This window comes from Lagenorhynchus albirostris, chromosome 14 (assembly GCF_949774975.1).
Source record: "Lagenorhynchus albirostris chromosome 14, mLagAlb1.1, whole genome shotgun sequence".
NCBI lineage: Eukaryota > Metazoa > Chordata > Mammalia > Artiodactyla > Delphinidae > Lagenorhynchus > Lagenorhynchus albirostris.
This window is the reverse complement of record NC_083108.1, coordinates 72,675,601-72,693,909: the sequence shown is the minus strand read 5'-3', so window position 1 is coordinate 72,693,909 and position 18,309 is coordinate 72,675,601. Positions and strand designations below refer to the sequence as shown.

Genomic DNA, 18,309 nt, shown 5'->3' with positions numbered 1-18,309 from the left:
CGCTAGAACATTTGATGTGGAATAAATGAACATTCATAAACCTACCACCCAATTTAAGAAATACAGCATTATCAGTACAGGCATACCTTGGAGGTATCGTGGGTTTGGTTTCACATTAAAGCAAATATTGCAGTAAAGTGAGTCATATGAATTCTTTGGTTTCCCGGTTCTCTCAGCCTTCATAGAATTAAAGAGAGTCAGGGTCTTGCTCTGGGTCAGGCTTTGGCTTAAGGGAATATTGTGGCTAGTTTGATCTTCTATCCAGACCACTAAAACTTTCTGCGTTTCACTTTTTTATCATTTATGTGTTCACTGGAGTAGTACTTTTTTTTTTTGGCCGTGCCTCACGGCTTGTGAGATCTAGTTCCCTGAACAGATGTTGAACCTGTGTTCCCTGCAGTGGAAGGTCGGAGTCCTAACCACTGGACCTCTAGGGAATTCCCTGGAGTAGTACTTTTAATTTCCTTCAAGAACTTTTCCTTTGAATTTACAACTTGGATAATTGGCACAAGAGGCCTAGCTTTCAACCTGTCTTGGCTTTCGACATGCCTTCCTCACTACACTTAATCATTTCTAGCTTTTGATTTAAAGTGCCAGACATGTGGCACTCTTCCTTTCACTTGAGGCCATTGTAGGGTTATTAATTGGCCTAATTTCAGTGTTGTGTCTCAAAAAATAGGGAGGCCTGAGGAGAGGGAGATAGATGGGAACGGCCAGATAGTGGAGCACAGAACACACACATATTTGTTGATTAAGTTCAGGGTCTTATATGGTTGTGATTTGTGGTGCCCCCAAACAATTACAGTAGTAACTTCAAAGATCACTGGTCATAGATCACCATAACAAATACGATAATAACGAAAAAGTTTGAAATATCGTGAGAATTACCAAAATGTAACACAGAGACACAAAGTGAGCAAATGCTGTTGGAAAAATGGTGCTAATGACTTGCTTAGTTGCTAGGTAGCCACAAACCTTCAATCTGTAAAACACAATATCTGCAAAGCACAGTAAAGGGAAGTACAATAAAATGAGGTATGTCTGTACTAAGAAGACTTCCTGTGTGTCCTTCATCAATCTCATTTCCCCTTTAACTTCCTAAGAGGGATTTGCTATCTTGAATATTTTTATTCTCTTGCTTGTCTTTAAATCTTTATCACATTTGTTTTTCTAAGTAATACATTATTAGTTTCACTTATTTTGGACTTAACATAAATAGATTCATGCTGTACGTTTTCTGTGACTTGCACTTTTCATCTAATATCCAAGTGGTTGTAGTTAATTCATGTTTACTGCCACAGAATACTTCACTGGTTGACTACACTAGAATCTAGAGTGGAGGTGCTAGGTCATAGGGTAGGTTCAGCTTAAAGATAAACATGGTGTCAACTTATCTTCTAAATTTACCTTCCCACTAGCAGTGTATCAGAGTTCCACATGCTTGTCATTGGTATTCTTTTTTTTTTTAATTAATGTGATATTTATTTATTTGCTCTGGGTCTTAGTTGCAGCAGGCGGGCTCCATAGTTGCAGCTCACTGGCTCCTTAGTTGCGGCACGTGGGATCCTTAGTTGTGGTATGTGAGCTCTTAGTTGCAGCATGCCTGTGCGATCTAGTTCCCTGACTGGGGATTGAACCCGGGCCCCCTGCATTGGGAGCTTGGAGTCTTAACAACTGCGCCGCCAGGGAAGTCCCGTCATTGGTATTCTTAGACTTAAAAAATTTTGCCATCAAGCCATCATGTTGTACTCCTAAAAATATACAGCTTTTGTCAATTGTTTCTCAGTAAAACTGAAAAAAATAAAATAAATTTTTTGCCAACCTAGCAGGCAGAAAATGTTATTTTATAGTTCAATTTTGTGTTTCATTCTTATGAAAGATAAAACTTAAGAGTTGAGGTATTATATCTGATTATTTAGGGATTATGTTGATTTAGGGTTATGGATTCTCTCCCAGCATTTCAAAAAAAAAATTATCTGTCCTACAAGTATTGGTTGAATGTTTTTCTATGACAAATATTGTATCAGGGTCAAAGATGAAAGGTATTCTTTGCTTTCATGTTACTCATAGTCTATGAGGAAACATAGATCAATAGATAGTATGTTGCATTATATATTAATAAATTGTATAAGAGTGTTATTTAAAAGATTTAAAGATGGCAGAAGGAAGCAGTGTACAAACTGGGATGGAGGAGCAGAGATCGTGTTCAGGGAAGGATTACATTTGAACTGGGTCTTGGATGATGTTCACTCAGTAGAAAAGAGAGGAAAAGGGAATCCAAGCAGAGGGAACAGTGTTAAAGTCATGCAGGTCTGATACAGTACAGGGAATCTAGTGGAACTACAAGTAGTTTGATGTAGCTAGAGCATAAAGTGCAGGAGGGAAGAGTTTGGAAGAAGACAGAAAGGCTAGATAAATCCTGGAGGGTCTTGTACATTGTAAACGTCATGGGGAGGCCTGACCTATTCCATGCTTCATCGGAAAACACCTAAGCAAGGTAAGAGTAATGAGCAGATGAGGCAAAGCAAATACTTTCTTCTTCCTTAATGATAGGAGACATCTATTTCCTCCAAATAGGAAAAAAATTAAATGCTGTTAAGATTTGTTATACTTCAGTAATTAAAGAAAATTCTCTTTCTCTTTGTTTTAGCGGAGTTAGTCACAAAACTTTATGAGGCAGCTGTGAAGAAAGTTCCCAATAGTGAGGAATATCACTCTCACCTCTTCATGGCCTATGCCAGAGTGGGCGAATACAAGAAAATGCAACAGGTAACTTGATGCCCAAACCTCCTGGGCTGCAGGATTTTCTATTAATGTGGTTTAACTGCAGTGGTATGTGTGTCTGCATGTGTGTGTTTGCATATATGTGTAGAAGTGAATCTATGTATTTGCGTGTGGAGGTCAGCCAGTTATTTTTTGTGTGTGTTTTAAAGATGAACAATTATTCAAGTTCTTTAAATGTTTTCTTTGGGAAATGTGATTGTTCCTTTGTGGCCTGATGGTATGTTTTGTTTGGTTCTGGTAAGTTGGCTTCAGATTGTCTCACTGCATCAGATTGCTGTTATATTTTCAGAAAATGGGCAGAAATCCTAGAGCAGAAAATGAACAGACTATAGAAAGATTAACTGTAAAAGTTTATATCTATTTTTTAAATTTAACTGTTTATATAGCCTGCTAAGATTTTTAAATCCATGGCGGGAAAATCCCTATTGCTTGGGATGCTTGTTTTTTTTTTTTTCTGGATGCAGCTTATCTGCCGGTTAGCATGTTTTAGGTGTTCCTTGTACACATGTGAAGGAGCCTTATTTGGATACATTTGGACTAATAGGTGCATAAAGCTGGCATCCCAGAGAAATGAAATTTGCACTCTTAAGCTCATAAAGGGTTATGAAGTCAAGCTAGAATTTTTAAAGAAATGCTTTGTTTGTGGGTATAATGTGTTTGGAAGGCAGCTTTCCTACTTGGATTTTTATTTTGTCTTGTTTACTTGAAATATCAAACTATAACAATAGATAGGTAGACCAGGGAGGGTGGAAGATACTATATTAAGATAAACCCTTTCTCTTTCAAATCAGTTTTTGTATTTGCTTATGTAAGTTTTTAAATTGGAAGAGATTTTTTGGCCCAAATATAATTCTTTGAAGAAATTTTATCATTATTTTATTTATCATTGGAGTATTGATATGTTCTCAGGAAAAATATTCACAGATTATAATTTTTCTTTTATTGTAAAATGGGTATATATTTTTTAAATTGGCAGCACTAACCATATATACATATAAATCCTTAGTATCATTTTTACTTCTAGGAATATATTTGTTTTTTTTAAAAAAATTTATTTTATTTATTTTTAGCTGCGTTGGGTCTCCGTTGCGGTGCACGGGCTTCTCACTGAGGTGCCTTCTCTTGTTGTGGAGCATGGGCTCTAGGCACGCAGGCTTCAGTAGTTGTGGTGCACAGGCTTAGTTGCTCCGTGGCATGTGGGATCTTCCTGGACCAGGGCTCGAACCCATGTCCCCTGCATTGGCAGGTGGATTCTTAACCACTGAGCCACCAGGGAAGCCCCTAGGAATATGTTTTAAGTAAAGTATATTAAATGTACATTAATACAGACATAGTGAAAGAAATTATAGTTCACCTATGTGGTAGAAAATAATGCAACACCCCGCCCCCCCCCAAATGGTACTGTGTGTCTTTATTTGTTGACGTAGAAAGATATTCCCAATATATGTTAAGTGAGAAGAGCAGGTTGTAAAATGGCCTTCTCTCACTCCCTTCCCCTCCACCCTTCCTTATTAAGTATATGTGCTGAAATGTTGCCAGGATATAGGGCTGTGGATACTTTCCATCTTAATTTCTGTTCTTTCTTTTATTTTTTAAGCATGTGTTAATTTTATGATCCCACGAAATACATTTTTGAAATATATATTATACACACACTTATAAAATAACAAAAAGTACAAGTTCATGCAATAGCAATATTAAGGTAAATTTTGAAAAAGGGAAAAAAATAATCTACCACTTGAACAGATTATATTTTTGTATGGTTTAACTTTACATGTTGCCAGAGATATATACAATTTTGCATCTTGCTTTTTGGAGACATAGCTTTGATGTGGCTTAGTAGTTATGGTTTCTTAATATGTTTTAACCATAGCCTACTTTTGCATTATTTTAGTCTAATATGTTGGAAGAATGGAGTCCTCTAGTGTTAAATGTCTTAGAATGGAACGTCTGATTTTTATTCTGCCTTTGTTGCGGCTTAAGGTAGTTACAGTTCTTAGCTTATATGTATGCTTATTTTGAAAGGGGAATGTCAGTCTGGGGTAATAGGTATTTTATAAATTACATGTTATGTTTCATAAGGGCTTTTGTTTTGTTCACTGCTGAATCCTCACTTCATGATAAACGTTTGTTAAATAAATGAGTGATTTGCATAAACTGGTGGAGGTAAGAGGGAGGGAAGCCAGGGAATCAGAAGATTTAAGGACTTCTGCCCCACAGATCATCTCTGGCAGGTAAATTTAAAACCACCTTGAATAAAGAGTTGCTAGTCATTCATATGGTGACTAGACTTTCCTTTTTCTGTAAGTGACATTCCTATTCTCTGAGTCACCAGTTTGCAGCCATGTTTTTCAAATTTCTCTCTGGTCAAAAGTTTTCTGTAGCAGCAGAATGCTATCACCTATAAGATAGTAGGGTGTGGGCATGAAATTTCTCTTTTATGTTAAAAGTTCATGTTAATTTAACATTCTATTCCTTTTTATTTCTGTGTGTCATTATAAAAATGTTTTCTTTCCCCAAGTTATCAAATAAAATTGGTTTTCTAACACTTTCCATTTCATTTCTCCAGTTTGGTGTTAAGAGCAGGGACCTCAAGCCATTCTAGACTCTCCTTCTCATCTTCTATGTCCATTTTGTCTCCAGATCATCTTGATTCTACCTCCACAGTGTCTTCGAGGTCTCTCTCTCTCTTTCTCTCTCTTTTTTTTTTTGGCCACGGGGCTTTCTGGATCTTAGTTCCTGGATCAGGGATCAAACCGATGCCCTCATCAGTGGGAGCTCGGAGTCCTAATCACTGGACTGCCAGGGAATTCCCTGAGGTCTCTTTTTCTATTTGATCTACCTCATCCTGGTTTAGTTCTTCATTGCCTCACCTCTTATTTTTCCCTATTTTCTTTCTTCACAGTACTGCTAAAATACTCTTCCTAGAAGAGTATAGATTTATACATATCACTCGCTTACTCTGTATAGACTCCTTTTGGAATGCCTTATAACAAAGGTACCTCTGTCTACCTTTTAGCCCTTTTCCCTTCTCCTGCTCTTAATTTTTTGTTTCAGCTAGATGTCCTACTTGTTCTTGTCAACATATATCTTTTCTTTCTTTAATGTTTTTGTTTAATTACTCATTTTGCTCCTACTTCGAATTGATTCATTCACTTATCCATTCACCCTAAATAATTGTATTATTTGTATATGTATTCTTACCCCCCATCTTTGCCTATAGACATTCTGTTTCACCTTCAAGGTCCATCTGAAAGACTGCTACTTTGGAGAATGCTCTTCCCTACTTTTCCTTAAAAAAAGAAAAAGAAAGGAATAAACAAACATACTAACCTTGCCTTCCTTGGAAACACCCTAGTGTGGTGTTTTTGTATAGGGTGTTTTTGTTTTCTTTTTTTTTTTTTTGGCCGTGCCGCTTTGCTTGTGAGATATTATTAGTTCCCTGACCAGGGATCGAATCTGGCCCTGGCGGTGGAAGTGCCGAGTCCTAACCACTGGACCGCCAGGGAATTCCCTGTATAGGATGTTTATTTTTATTGCCAAGAATATTTTAGTCGTTTGAATATTTGTCTTATCTCTTTCCCTTGCTTTTAAGTGCCTTGGGGATCGGGACTCAATCTTTGTATCCTTGGCAGGAATAGACATTTCCTTCCACTTAATAGGGGCTCCATGCATTTTTTTCAAGTGGATTGAAGATAGGCAAAAGATTAAAAAATAAAATAGTAACTGTGATAATTAGCTGACAGAGTTCTTAGCATTGATTACTAGTTGGCTATTATGGACAGATTCTCAGTTTTACGTGAATAGATCTACTTTGCTCCTTTGTGCCATGTTCCTACTTCTAAGTATTTGCATATTATACATTTCACAATGAGAGGGTTCAGTTCTAATTAATGGTATATTGAAAGAACCTGAATATTTTCCTAACCTAAGAATTATTTTTTGAATTATGTCAGAGTAATTTTGTCTGATTTTGAAGTTTAAATATACTGTCTGGATTTCTTTGTTTTACTATAATTGATTAGTGCAATGGCTTCAGTAAAGTTTATTGATATACATTCATAACCCAACTTTTGTTTTTGCTTGGTAGTCTGCCAGAACTATATTGGATTGCAGTATTCTCTAGGAACACTGGGTCTTCAGTTTAAGAAAATCTGATTCAAAAGATGAAATATCATTCTTGATATTGTAAAAATTCACCTTTGGGATTACCTCTGTTGTTATGCTGTAGACAACAGCCATCAAGTTACTAGGCACTTACAGTAACCAGCATATGTAAACATGTTGCTATTTTCCTAGGAAACTTCTTGCCACATGTCTAGGTCATTAATTACCCTCTGTATGATGTTTTCTAAGTTAAGTATTTATGGCTCTCTGTCTTTCAGGCTGGCATGGCTCTATATAAGATTGTCCCCAAAAACCCTTACTACTTTTGGTCTGTGATGAGCTTAATAATGCAAGTGAGTATGGCATTCAGAATGGGATTGAGATTTGTTTTTATTTTTGTATATAGTAATTGTCCTTAATGTGTCCTCTGAACATCTTGGGTAATGTGTTGCAGCATGTGTCAAATAGGGATGTGACATATTGTCAGTTGATTTTTTTGAGTTGAGGAGTTTTAGTATTCTTTTTGAGTTGATGTATTGGTTTATTTGTGTGTAGCACAGAGTGTATTTCCTCTGAATCTTAGATCCATTACTGGGTTACTTGATCAAGTATGAGCCTCGAAATGTTTGATATTTTAACTTGAGGTTTGTCTTTAAGGCACTATTGTTGGTTGTTGAACGGATCATTGAACTGGGTGACCTTGTTTCATCACTTCTGCTTTCTGAGCCTCAGTCTGCTCTTTTGCAGAATGGAGATGCTCATCTCCCAGAGCAGCTATAAGTACCAAGATAAGACACTGTGTATGAGAGGATGGGGAGAAAGGAGTTAAAATGTAGCAGTTAAGAACAGAGAGGCTCTGGAGTTAAAATGTAGGTTAAGAACAGAGAGGCTCTGGGTTCAGACAGGTCTGCTTTCAAACATTGGCTTCACCATGTCTCTTGAGCTGTTGGAGAATCTTTTAACCTTAGTTTAACTATAAAATAAGCATAATAGCTACCCTGAAAGGTTGTTTTCAGGGGGTAAATGAGCTCTGAGCAGAATCTTTGGCAATGTTAAAATGATTAATATCATGCTAAGGTAACTGTAGCTAATAGTAAGCCATACTATAAATAGAAGGAATTGGCATTTTCCTTCTAATATGTGAAGGTCTCAAGAAGACATCTCAAAGGTTTTTGACTCTTCAAATACCTGTTACCCTTTATATATACTAAATAGTATAAACGTATCCCCTCTTAACATATTTCTAGAGAAAAATGTATGAATGGTCTAATATTTAAAAGTTAGGTCATATTGTGGAAACTATGTATTTCAAGAATGCATACGATAAGAATCTTTAGTAAAGAAATCTCCTATAAAGCAAACCACTGTCAAGTTCAAATTAGGTCTGATATTTGACATAGTGGGTTGATAATTATGTGCCAGAGTCACAATAATGGTCTGCATGGTAATAATATAAATAGTGCAAACATTTTTCTTTTCTCCTTTAGTCTATATCAGCGCAGGATGAAAACCTCTCAAAAACGATGTTTCTGCCCCTTGCTGAGAGAATGGTAGAAAAAATGGTAAAAGAGGACAAGATAGAAGCAGAGGCTGAAGTGAGTAATTTAAGCCCCACTTTGTATTTGCATGTTTTTGATGTTGTTACAATATTATGAACTGTTGCTTTATTCCATTTAGAGGACTGGGTCCTCACTCTTGCCTTTTGTGTAAATGTGAAGCTTTGGAACTCCCCAGCCTAGGTATAATGAGTGAGGTTCTAGCATGTTTCCAGAAAGTACTCTGCCGAGATACAGATAGGAGAGATACTATGGTCTGATTGTCACTGTTAATTTCATCTTATTTGAAGATATAGTGTTCTTTTCTGTTAGATAGCTTTTTAAAAACATACAAATGACTTATCTTTTTATTATTGAAAAGTTTCAATGGTTGCACTTCTTGTTTGTTTTTTTTGTAAGGTTGAACTTTATTATATGATCCTAGAACGTTTGGGAAAGTACCAGGAAGCCTTGGATGTCATCAGAGGAAAATTAGGAGGTAATTTCTAGAGTTTTCTTAAAGTTTTTTTTGTTTTGTTTTCCTATTTAAACATGACATTTTATTGTGGAAAATTTCTTCCACATACAGAAACAAAGATATAAAGACTTTAAAAAATCACTTGCGATCATTTTAGATTCTTTCAGGTTTTTCTCTATTTATTTTTTAAAAATAATTTTTAGTTGAAAATAATTCATGGGGACTTCCCTGGTGGTCCAGTGGTTAAGACTTCGCGTTTACGATGCAGGGGGCCTGGGTTCGATCCCTGGTCAGAGAATTAGATCCTGCATGCCACAATTAAGATCCCGCATGCCGCAGCTAAAGATTCCGCATGCTACAAGGAAGATCCCATGTGCCGCATCTAAGACCTGGCATAGCTGAATGAGTGAATGAATGAATGAATGAAAATAATTCATGGATTCAGAAAATTCAGGGAGTATGATTTTACCCCAGATCTCCAACCCTCTGCCCTCTACATCCTTCTCCAGTTACCTGTTCTGTATATCCTTCTAAAGTAGTATCTTTCCCCTCCCCCTTCCCTTTTTTTTGTTTTTGGGGTCCTAAGTTTTATTTAAGAACTCATACAAAATATTCCAGATAATTGAGGTTTTTTTTTTGTTTTTTGTTTTTTTTTTTGATGTGGACCATTTTTTTTTAAAGTCTTTATTGAATTTGTTACAACATTGCTTCTGCTTTATGTTTTGGTTTTTTGGCCATGATGCATGTGGGATCTTAGTTCCCTGACCTGGGATCAAACCTGCACCCCCTGCATTGGAAGGTGAAGTCTTAACTACTGGACCGCCAGGGAGGTCCCCAGATAATTGAGTTTTAATCCTCATCTTCCTCCTCTTCTTCATCTTTTTTTTTTTTTAAAGAAATTTATTTATTTATTTATTTTTGGCTGCTTTGGGTTCTCATTGCTGCATGCGGGCTTTCTCTAGTTGCAGCGAGTGGGGGCTCCTCTTCGTTGCAGTGTGCGGGCTTCTCATTGCAGTGGCTTCTCTTGTTGTGGAGCATGGGCTCTAGGCGTGCAGGCTTCAGTTGTTGGTGGCACGTGGGCTTCAGTAGTTGTTGCTTGCGGGCTCTAGAGTGCAGGCTCAGTAGTTGTGGTGCACGGCTTAGTTGCTCCGTGGTATGTGGAATCTTCCCGGACCAGGGCTCAAACCCGTGTCCTCTGCATTGGCAGGCGGATTCTTAACCACTGCGCCACCAGGGAAGCCCCTCTTCTGCACCTTGAGTAGTCTGAAAGTAATGCAGTTCGTAACTTTCTTTGCTGTTAGCAACTACGTGTAACCAATCACATAGGTTATTCTTCTTCAAATATTTTTTGGTGAGATATTTCAAATACCTTTTGGAAAAAGCTACCTCAGAAGTTACAGTAATCTTGCTTTTGCTTCTTTCGTTTGTTACAACACCTCCACCAAGATTCTCAGCTTTTCCATTCACTTTGATTCTCTCCTGAAAAAACTGCTCAAAATTGGCAGCATCCATGATTCTACCTTGATGGGTACAGTCAAGAGTAAACTTCAGGATCTGCTTCTTTTTTTTTTTTTTAATTTAATTTTATTATTTTTTTTTTGCGGTATGCGGGCCTCTCACTTTTGTGGTCTCTCCTGTTGCAGAGCACAGGCTCCGGACACGCAGGCTCAGTGGCCATGGCTCACGGGCCCAGCCGCTCTGCGGCGTGTGGGAACCTCCCGGACCGGGGCACGAGCCCGTGTCCCCTGCGTCGGCAGGCGGACTCTCAACCACTGCGCCACCAGGGAAGCCCCAGGACCTGCTTCTTTTTTTTTGCCCCCCTTTGCCACAAACTTTCTACTGGGTGCCATGGTGGCAGCGGAGGCAGAAAGGGCCCCCCCACTTTTTTAAACCACAATTGAGAATATACTGTACCTTGACCCTAAGTGTAATCTTACTCTGCACAATGTTCTTATTAAATATATTTTTCTTTAAAATTTTTAAATGTTTGTTGTGTCTGTCCTATGAAGGCATTTGAGTTTGTGACCTTTTCTCTGCATACTCTTAGACCCATTTTTTTTTTACCTTAACAGTGTGTCTTAGAGATATACCTCACTACCTCACTCTCTTTAATGGTGCCCAGTGTTCCACAGCATAAACGTAGACAGTTTACTACATAGCTCATCTTTGAAGGGTATTTAGGCTATTTGCAAGGAACATCTTTGCTATAAACCAAATTGCCCTCTAAGAGGCTACAGTGTGCATTTCCACCAGCTGTATTTGCTATTAGATTGTAAGAGGTCCTGTTTCTTTGCAAAATTTTAGATCAAACTTTTTAAAAAATATTTATTTATTTATTTGGCTGGGCCGTGTCTTCGCTGTCATATGCTGGATCTCCCTTGCTGCATGCGGGATCTTTTGTTGTGGCATGTGAACTCTTAGTTGTGTCACGTGGGATCTAGTTTCCTGACCAGGGTTCAAACCCGGGCCCCTTGCATTGGGAGCGTGGAGTCAGCCACTGGCCCACCAGGGAAGTCCCATATCAAACCTTTTATGTTTTTCAATGAGATAGGTAAAACATACCTTACAGTTTTTATTTAGTTATGAGGGAGGATAATTATTTCTTCATTTGTTTAAAAGCCATTAATATATTTTTTTTCTCTGAGCTGCTTTTTCTTATCCTTTTCCTATTTCTAAAAATTTGGTTAATCTGCTTATTGATTTGCAAGAGTACTTTACATGTTAAAGAAGTTAGCTCTTTTCCATTGTTGTGAAAATACTTCCTCCTTTGTTGTTGGAAAACTGATTTGTATGAACTTCATAGATAGCATTAACTATTTCCTTATTTTTGGACACTTAGGAGATTTTGGTTCCTAAATATTTACACATCTTTGATTTTCTTAGGAGAAATTCGTGGGAATGCAGTTATCGTTTTGACAACCCTGGTTTTTTAATTGTGCCTTTATGGTTATTGGGAGTAACTAACTGTAGATGAGTAGCCTCAGAACTCTCATTAGGTCCAGCCATTAAAAAGACTTTGTTTTTTACAAGTATGTATATCCTTTACTAGACTTTGTGCTATCACAAAACTGTAATAGTAACTGAGTTAAGTACTTTAATTATATAAAATGTAGGAAGAGTTTTGTTTTTATTTTTAATGTTACTCTCTAACTTCAGCCTCCTTGCAGGTGGGTACAAGTCAACTTTGTTTTTATTCAGTTAGGTTGTAGTTGTATGGATAGTTACAGTTTAGATTCTCTATAGAAAATTCATAATGTAATTGTTGGCATCCTTAATCTGCTAAACCATTCTAAAAGGACAGGGCATATCTAATTTGGTCAGAAGTATAGTCCTAGTTTTTTTGTTCTCAACTGTTGGAAGAGTTTGATTCATCTCTTTTCTTTTTTTATCTTCCTCATAACATCTCCCCTTTCTCATCTCATTCCAGTCCAAGCTTATTCAATGTTTTGGAAATGTATGGATGGTCTGTCTATGGTCTAAATATATCAGGTCTAAATATACCAGTCCTTAGATGCTGTTGGGATTTTATGTGTATCCCACACACTAGATCCTCAACTCAAGACATTCTGGATCCTTGTATTTTGTAGAAGAAAAGGATTAGAAAGTTTAGTATCAGAAATATACGATTTTTCCTTTCAGGAAAGTAATCTTTAGTGAGATAGTAGTTTGTATCTAATAGTGGTCCCATTTTCTAAGAGAGTGAATAAGAAAATGTGACAGTTTCCTTCTTGTATATGGATTTTGTTCTGGTTTCTGAGCAGAAATGAAACCAGCTTACCAACTTTTATAACTTTTAATTGTAGAGAAGTTAACAAGTGAGATTCAGAGTCGGGAAAATAAATGCATGGCTATGTACAAGAAGCTGAGCAGGTGGCCAGAGTGCAATGCCCTTTCTCGGCGCCTCTTACTGAAAAAGTAAGTAGATGCTTCTTTTTGGACTATGAGACTGGAGTGGGGCTTTCAGGTCTCACCATTGATTTTTTTGGTCTATATCCTTTGAGATTTCTGGGCATAAAGTGAAATCTTTTAGTTGTGTGTTCTGGATATTTTTTTTAAAGTTTTTAATGAGCCTTCATCTTTTTTTTTTTTTTTTCGCGGTATGCGGGCCTCTCACTGTTGTGGCCTCTCCCGTTGCGGAGCACAGGCTCCGGACGTGCAGGCTCAGCGGCCATGGTCCACGGGCCCAGCCGCTGCGCGGCATGTGGGATCTTCCCGGACCGGGGCGCGAACCCATGTCCCCTGCATCGGCAGGCGGACTCTCAACCACTGCGCCACCAGGGAAGCCCGAGCCTTCATCTTTCGATAAAGAGGTGTAATGGAACTTATGCCACCAGGGTGCTGAGTATTCAGAATGAATGCTGAAAAGTCATTAATTTGTCAAACTCAATATTGGTCTAAAAGAGAGACCCTCCCCTTAGCCCCCCTAGAAAGCACTAATGTGGGGAGTTTTCTGTTAAGAATATTAGTTTTTTATTAAGGGCTGCATGAGCTGTTTTTTTTTTTTTTTTTTTTAATTTATTTTGGCTGCTCTGGGTCTTACTTGCGGCACGTGGGATCTTTGTTGTGGCAGGTAGACTTCTTAGTTGCGGCATGCATGCGGGATCTAGTTTCCCGACTAGGGATTGAACCGGGCCCCCTGCATTGGGAGTGCGGAGTCTCATCCACTGGGCCACCAAGGAAGTCCTGAGAATGTTAGTTTTTTACACCTGGTCATTTTATTGAAGGAAAGAGTAGTTTCTTGAAAATGTTTGACTTTGAAAATGCCTCTGGAGTTGTTGCCCTTTTAGGGCTGTAGAAGAAACCCAGAGGGAAGGTTGGGCTTCTCCTAGTAAAGACTAAAATATAACTTAGAAAATAAGTTGAATAACATGGTTCCTCAGGCAGTTTTGTCACAACTTGGGTTTAATCCTGTGTGCACCATTCAATCTGATTTTAGCTCAGATGACTGGCAGTTCTATCTGACTTATTTCGATTCTGTCTTTCGACTGATTGAAGAAGCCTGGACTCCTCCTGCTGAAGGTGAACAGTAAGTTGTCTTCTTTCCTGAATTACAACGCTTTTTAGTATGGTGTAGCAAAATGATTTCATTGTAAGCCTAATTGAATTCTCTTTTTCTGTCTCAATAATGTATCCCTTTCAAAGCAAGACATTTTTCCATTTTTAAATTTTAAAATAAATATGTGTTCATTGTAAAAATCTTAAATTAGTACAGAAATGTATGGTGTGGAAAGTGTTAGTTCCTAGTTTTCCTATCATCCCAGGATGATTTTTTTCTTTTTCCAGTTTTATTGAGATGTAATTGACACAGAAATAACTCTTGATAACAGTTTGGTGTCTTCCAGATTTATTTGGAAAAGACAGTTTGGTGTCTTTTCTTCCAGATTTATTTATATTATGCATATACTAATATAATTATTCTTATTTAACATAAGAATGCAATTATGTTAGATGTAATGGTTTACAACTTCGTATTTCACCCCCTAAAGTATATCTTGGGCATCTTTCCATATATGGTGCATACAGATCTGATTAATTCTTTTTAATGACTTAAGAGGACTCCATTTTAGAAATGTACCAAATTCATTTAATCTGTCTGCTGTTGATAGATACTTGTATTGTTGCTGCTTCCTGTTTTGGGGGCTATTACAGACAATACCACAATAAATATAATGAGCTCTTTTAAAAAAGTGAATAACAAAATAGGGTTTATGATACCAAATATGAACTGAGGCTTACTTTATAATATTAAGTAAGTCATCTAATTTTTCTCAGCCTCATTTTTCTAGCAATAAAATTTACTTATGTTTTTAATTAGGTAATATTTTATATATGCAAAATTATTCATTCTTTTTTTTAAGAAAGAGGTAGAGGTGGTTAGTCACTCTGCAATAATCAAATGACAAAATTGAGAGGAATCATATGCCATGTTAACTGTCAGAATATGCTCATATTTCTCTTTTATTCTAATTTGTGTTGTTTTGTAATTATCACAGTACTTTCTGTTATTTTTAATTTGTTTCTTAAAATCAATTTGGCTTGATAGAGGCACAAAATACCTTTTTCATGTGTTTATACCTAGCTCTTTAGAAGGAGAAGTACATTATTCTGCAGAAGAGGCTGTGAGATTTATAGAAGATCGGATAACAGAAGAATCTAAAAGTTCTCGCCATCTCCGAGGACCACATCTGGCTAAACTGGAGCTGATTAGACGTTTGCGGCGTCAAGGTTTTAATGATGAGTACAAACTGGGTAAGAAGCTGTAATGATATTTGGGAACCCTGGAGAAGATACAGGGATGCCCTCAGTACCCAAGTGCAGTATCTATTCTCTGAAGCCTACAGTGATAAAGTTGTGTTTGAGAAGCAAATGTCTTCATAACCTGAAAATATTAACTAGTGAATGGATCACTTATAAAATTAGCCCTCAATCACACATGCAACTTGGCTTAACTTTAGCATCTCTCCCTATTCCATCAGAGTCTTTGTCAGGCGTTCTTTTGCTGACCCAGCAATAATGTCAAAATCAATTTCAAAGTAAATAGCCAGTTTTATAAAAGTTTCAGGATTTCAAGAAGTGAATGAAAGGTTTCTTGAAAATCTACCCTAAGCACTCACAAAACCATCGACGAAATAACATCTGGCAGAGTTAGAGCAGTTAAAGAGCAGTTAACAGTTGAGGAGAAAATTTATTAGGACAATGACAAGATGGGAGAAAAGTATGATTTGGATAGTAAAGCATTAATAGAGGCCTTCAGGAAATTTGATGAAGCCCTTAGAGGTTTTTGTAAAATGGTTCTTTTTGAGCATACTACATAAGAAGTAAATGTTGTCATATTGTACTAATTCACAGTTTTGTGGGGAAAAAAGCACCACTCCCCCCAAAATCAGTAATTCTTTGCTCATACTAAGAATTAGCTTTAGTTTTAATTATACCCTAAATTTTTTAAGTTTAGGCGAATAAACTTTAAATATTTCTTTAGTTTCATTTTTTTAAGATAAAGCTCCAAGAAAACTTTTTTTCCCACTCATCATTATAAAAATTTAGTTCTCATTAAAAGTTGAATAACTTTAAGAAGGTTTCTTTAGGGACCAGTTGTCCTGAGATGATGAGCACTTCTCAATACCTAAAACCTATCCTAGAACATCTTTGTCCATTTTAATCATGTAATTAATGTTCTTTGCAGCTCATTCTAAAATTAACTGTGGCTATCTCTCTGTCATTTCCTATGTAGATTATTCATAACCAATTTTGAATTCCATGTTGACTTCTTTCTTTGGGTCTACCTCAATTACTTTAGTTGGTGTTTGTTTTAGAATTGCAAATGAAAATTTTTATGCGACCTTCAGCAAAATATAGTTAAAGTATATTGCAAAGAATTGCTTTCTTCAGATTTCCCTGATGGTCCAGTGGTTAGGACACCGTGCTTCCACTGCAGGGGACTTGGGTTCGATCCTTGGTCGGGGAACTAGGATCCCACAAGCCGCCTGATGTGGCCAAAAAAAAAAAAAAGAGTTGCTTTCTTTCCAAAGCTGGATATAAAACTACTTGGATCTGTTTTCACACTTCCTATATTCATCCCTTGTCTTTCTCTTCTCTCTCACCAGCCTGAATCTTACAAATTGGTGAATCTTACAAATTTGTCTCCACACACAAAAAATTTATTTATTTATTTATTTATTTTTTTACCAGACCAGTGAATGATTCTTAGTCTCTTTTGGATCACAGAGGCATGTGAGAATCTGATTAAAGCCGTGAAATCTCTGTTCCCAGAAATGTGTGAGCAGGAACCAAGACCTAAAATCTTACAGAGACCTTGTTAAAAATCTCTCCTTCCTAAATCTAGTCCAATTTGAGAGTATTTTACTTTTATTATTTTTATTTTTAATTTGAGGAAAAATAAAATGAATTGGTAGCTTTCTGCATATCCAGGTTTAAATTTTCCATAGTGAGTGACTTTGGAGTTATTGGCCCGTGGCTCTTCCCATTTATTTTCTCTTCTGTTGGTGTGCCTGTTAACAAACACTACCTTTCATTTAGTTAACATATATTTAATATTTGTTAAGTAGTTCAGGAACTGTTGTGGAGAAAAGCATGTTTGTTTAATGTTTGCATATAAACTTGTCTTTAAACTTTAATGAAAACTTTTAAACTATTTAAACTTCAATTGAATGAAAAACTTCACATTTCCTCAGTGTAATAACAGGTAAACTGAGTTCGCAAGATTCAACTCCTTTTTAGTATTTATTTTTAAACTGGCAAGCTATCTTCCGGCCCTCATTGTCATCCTCATTCTCATTCAAGCAAAATTTTCATTTAATTGAAATAAATGTTTTTCAAGTCAGACTTCTCACTTAAATTAGAGATTGCTTCAGTCCATGAATAATTTAGTGATATTTCCCCCCCCCTCTCTCTTAGGTGATCCAGAAGAATTAATGTTCCAGTATTTTAAAAAGTTTGGGGATAAACCTTGTTGTTTCACAGACCTCAAGGTGTTTGTTGACCTCTTGCCTGCTACACAGTGTACAAAAGTAAGCAGAGTTCTGTTGGGTACCTGTATTTATTGCAACTAGGTTAAGTGTTTGGGTTTCCTTTCTAAAATGGGTGAAAGTGGTGAACATGAGATATCAAGATATTGTGCTATCAAGCCAAGTAGTCTAGGTGCTATCAGATTAAAGGCATGATTTCTTGTAAAGTTGAGCCGCAATGAGAATAAGCCCCTGGTAGATAATTGGATTCTTCTGTTGTGTGTGTGTGTGTGTGTGTGTGTGTGTGTGTGTGTGTGTGTGTGTGTGTGTGTGTGTGTGTGTGTGTGTGTGTGTATGTATGTGTGTATATATATATATATATATATATATAAATTTTGAGATAATTGTAGATATACATGCAGTTGTAAGAGAAATAATACAGAGAGATCTGTATACCCTTCACCCACTTTGTCCCAATGGTAAGATCTAGCATAATTATAGTATAGTGTCATAATTATGAAACTGACATTGATAAAATCCACTGACCTTCTTCAGATTTCATCAGTTTTACATGCATTCATTTGTGTGTATACGTGTGGTGTGTTTGTGTGTGTATATTTAGTGCCGTATATAGTGTATGGATTCATGTGACCACCACCTAGACAAGATGCATAGTAGTTTCACCACCAGGGTCCCTCCATGTGCTCCCTACATTTTTTTACCTACAGCCACCTCCCTGTATCTCTTTTCCCCATCCCTCTCCCTCAGCAACTACTGATATTTTCTATTTCTATAATTTTGTCATTTTAAGAATGTTATATAATGGAATCATATTATTTATAACCTTTAGAGATTGACTTTCTTTACTCAGCGTAATTCCCTGGAGATTCATCATGTTGTTACATGTACCATGTCCATTCCTTTTTATTGCTGAATAATA

The 18,309-nt window shown here is 36.8% G+C and overlaps 1 protein-coding gene across 3 annotated transcripts in view; it reads left to right on the top strand.

Annotated features, from left to right (window-relative positions):
- The window catches only part of NAA25 (N-alpha-acetyltransferase 25, NatB auxiliary subunit), a 74,469-nt gene that overhangs the window by 12,834 nt on the left and 43,326 nt on the right, over positions 1 to 18,309 (top strand). For 2 of the 3 annotated variants that reach the window (XR_009544318.1, XM_060170215.1), the window contains exons 4-11: positions 2,651 to 2,769; positions 7,170 to 7,244; positions 8,379 to 8,486; positions 8,847 to 8,925; positions 12,708 to 12,819; positions 13,841 to 13,930; positions 14,984 to 15,153; positions 17,320 to 17,432. Coding sequence is in view for 2 of the 3 variants with exons in the window: in XM_060170215.1 (XP_060026198.1) it covers positions 2,651 to 2,769; positions 7,170 to 7,244; positions 8,379 to 8,486; positions 8,847 to 8,925; positions 12,708 to 12,819; positions 13,841 to 13,930; positions 14,984 to 15,153; positions 17,320 to 17,432 (866 nt within the window). In the remaining variant the exon portion in view is untranslated. The remainder of the gene's footprint in view (positions 1 to 2,650; positions 2,770 to 7,169; positions 7,245 to 8,378; positions 8,487 to 8,846; positions 8,926 to 12,707; positions 12,820 to 13,840; positions 13,931 to 14,983; positions 15,154 to 17,319; positions 17,433 to 18,309) is intronic. The other variant, XM_060170216.1, reaches the window with a different exon arrangement.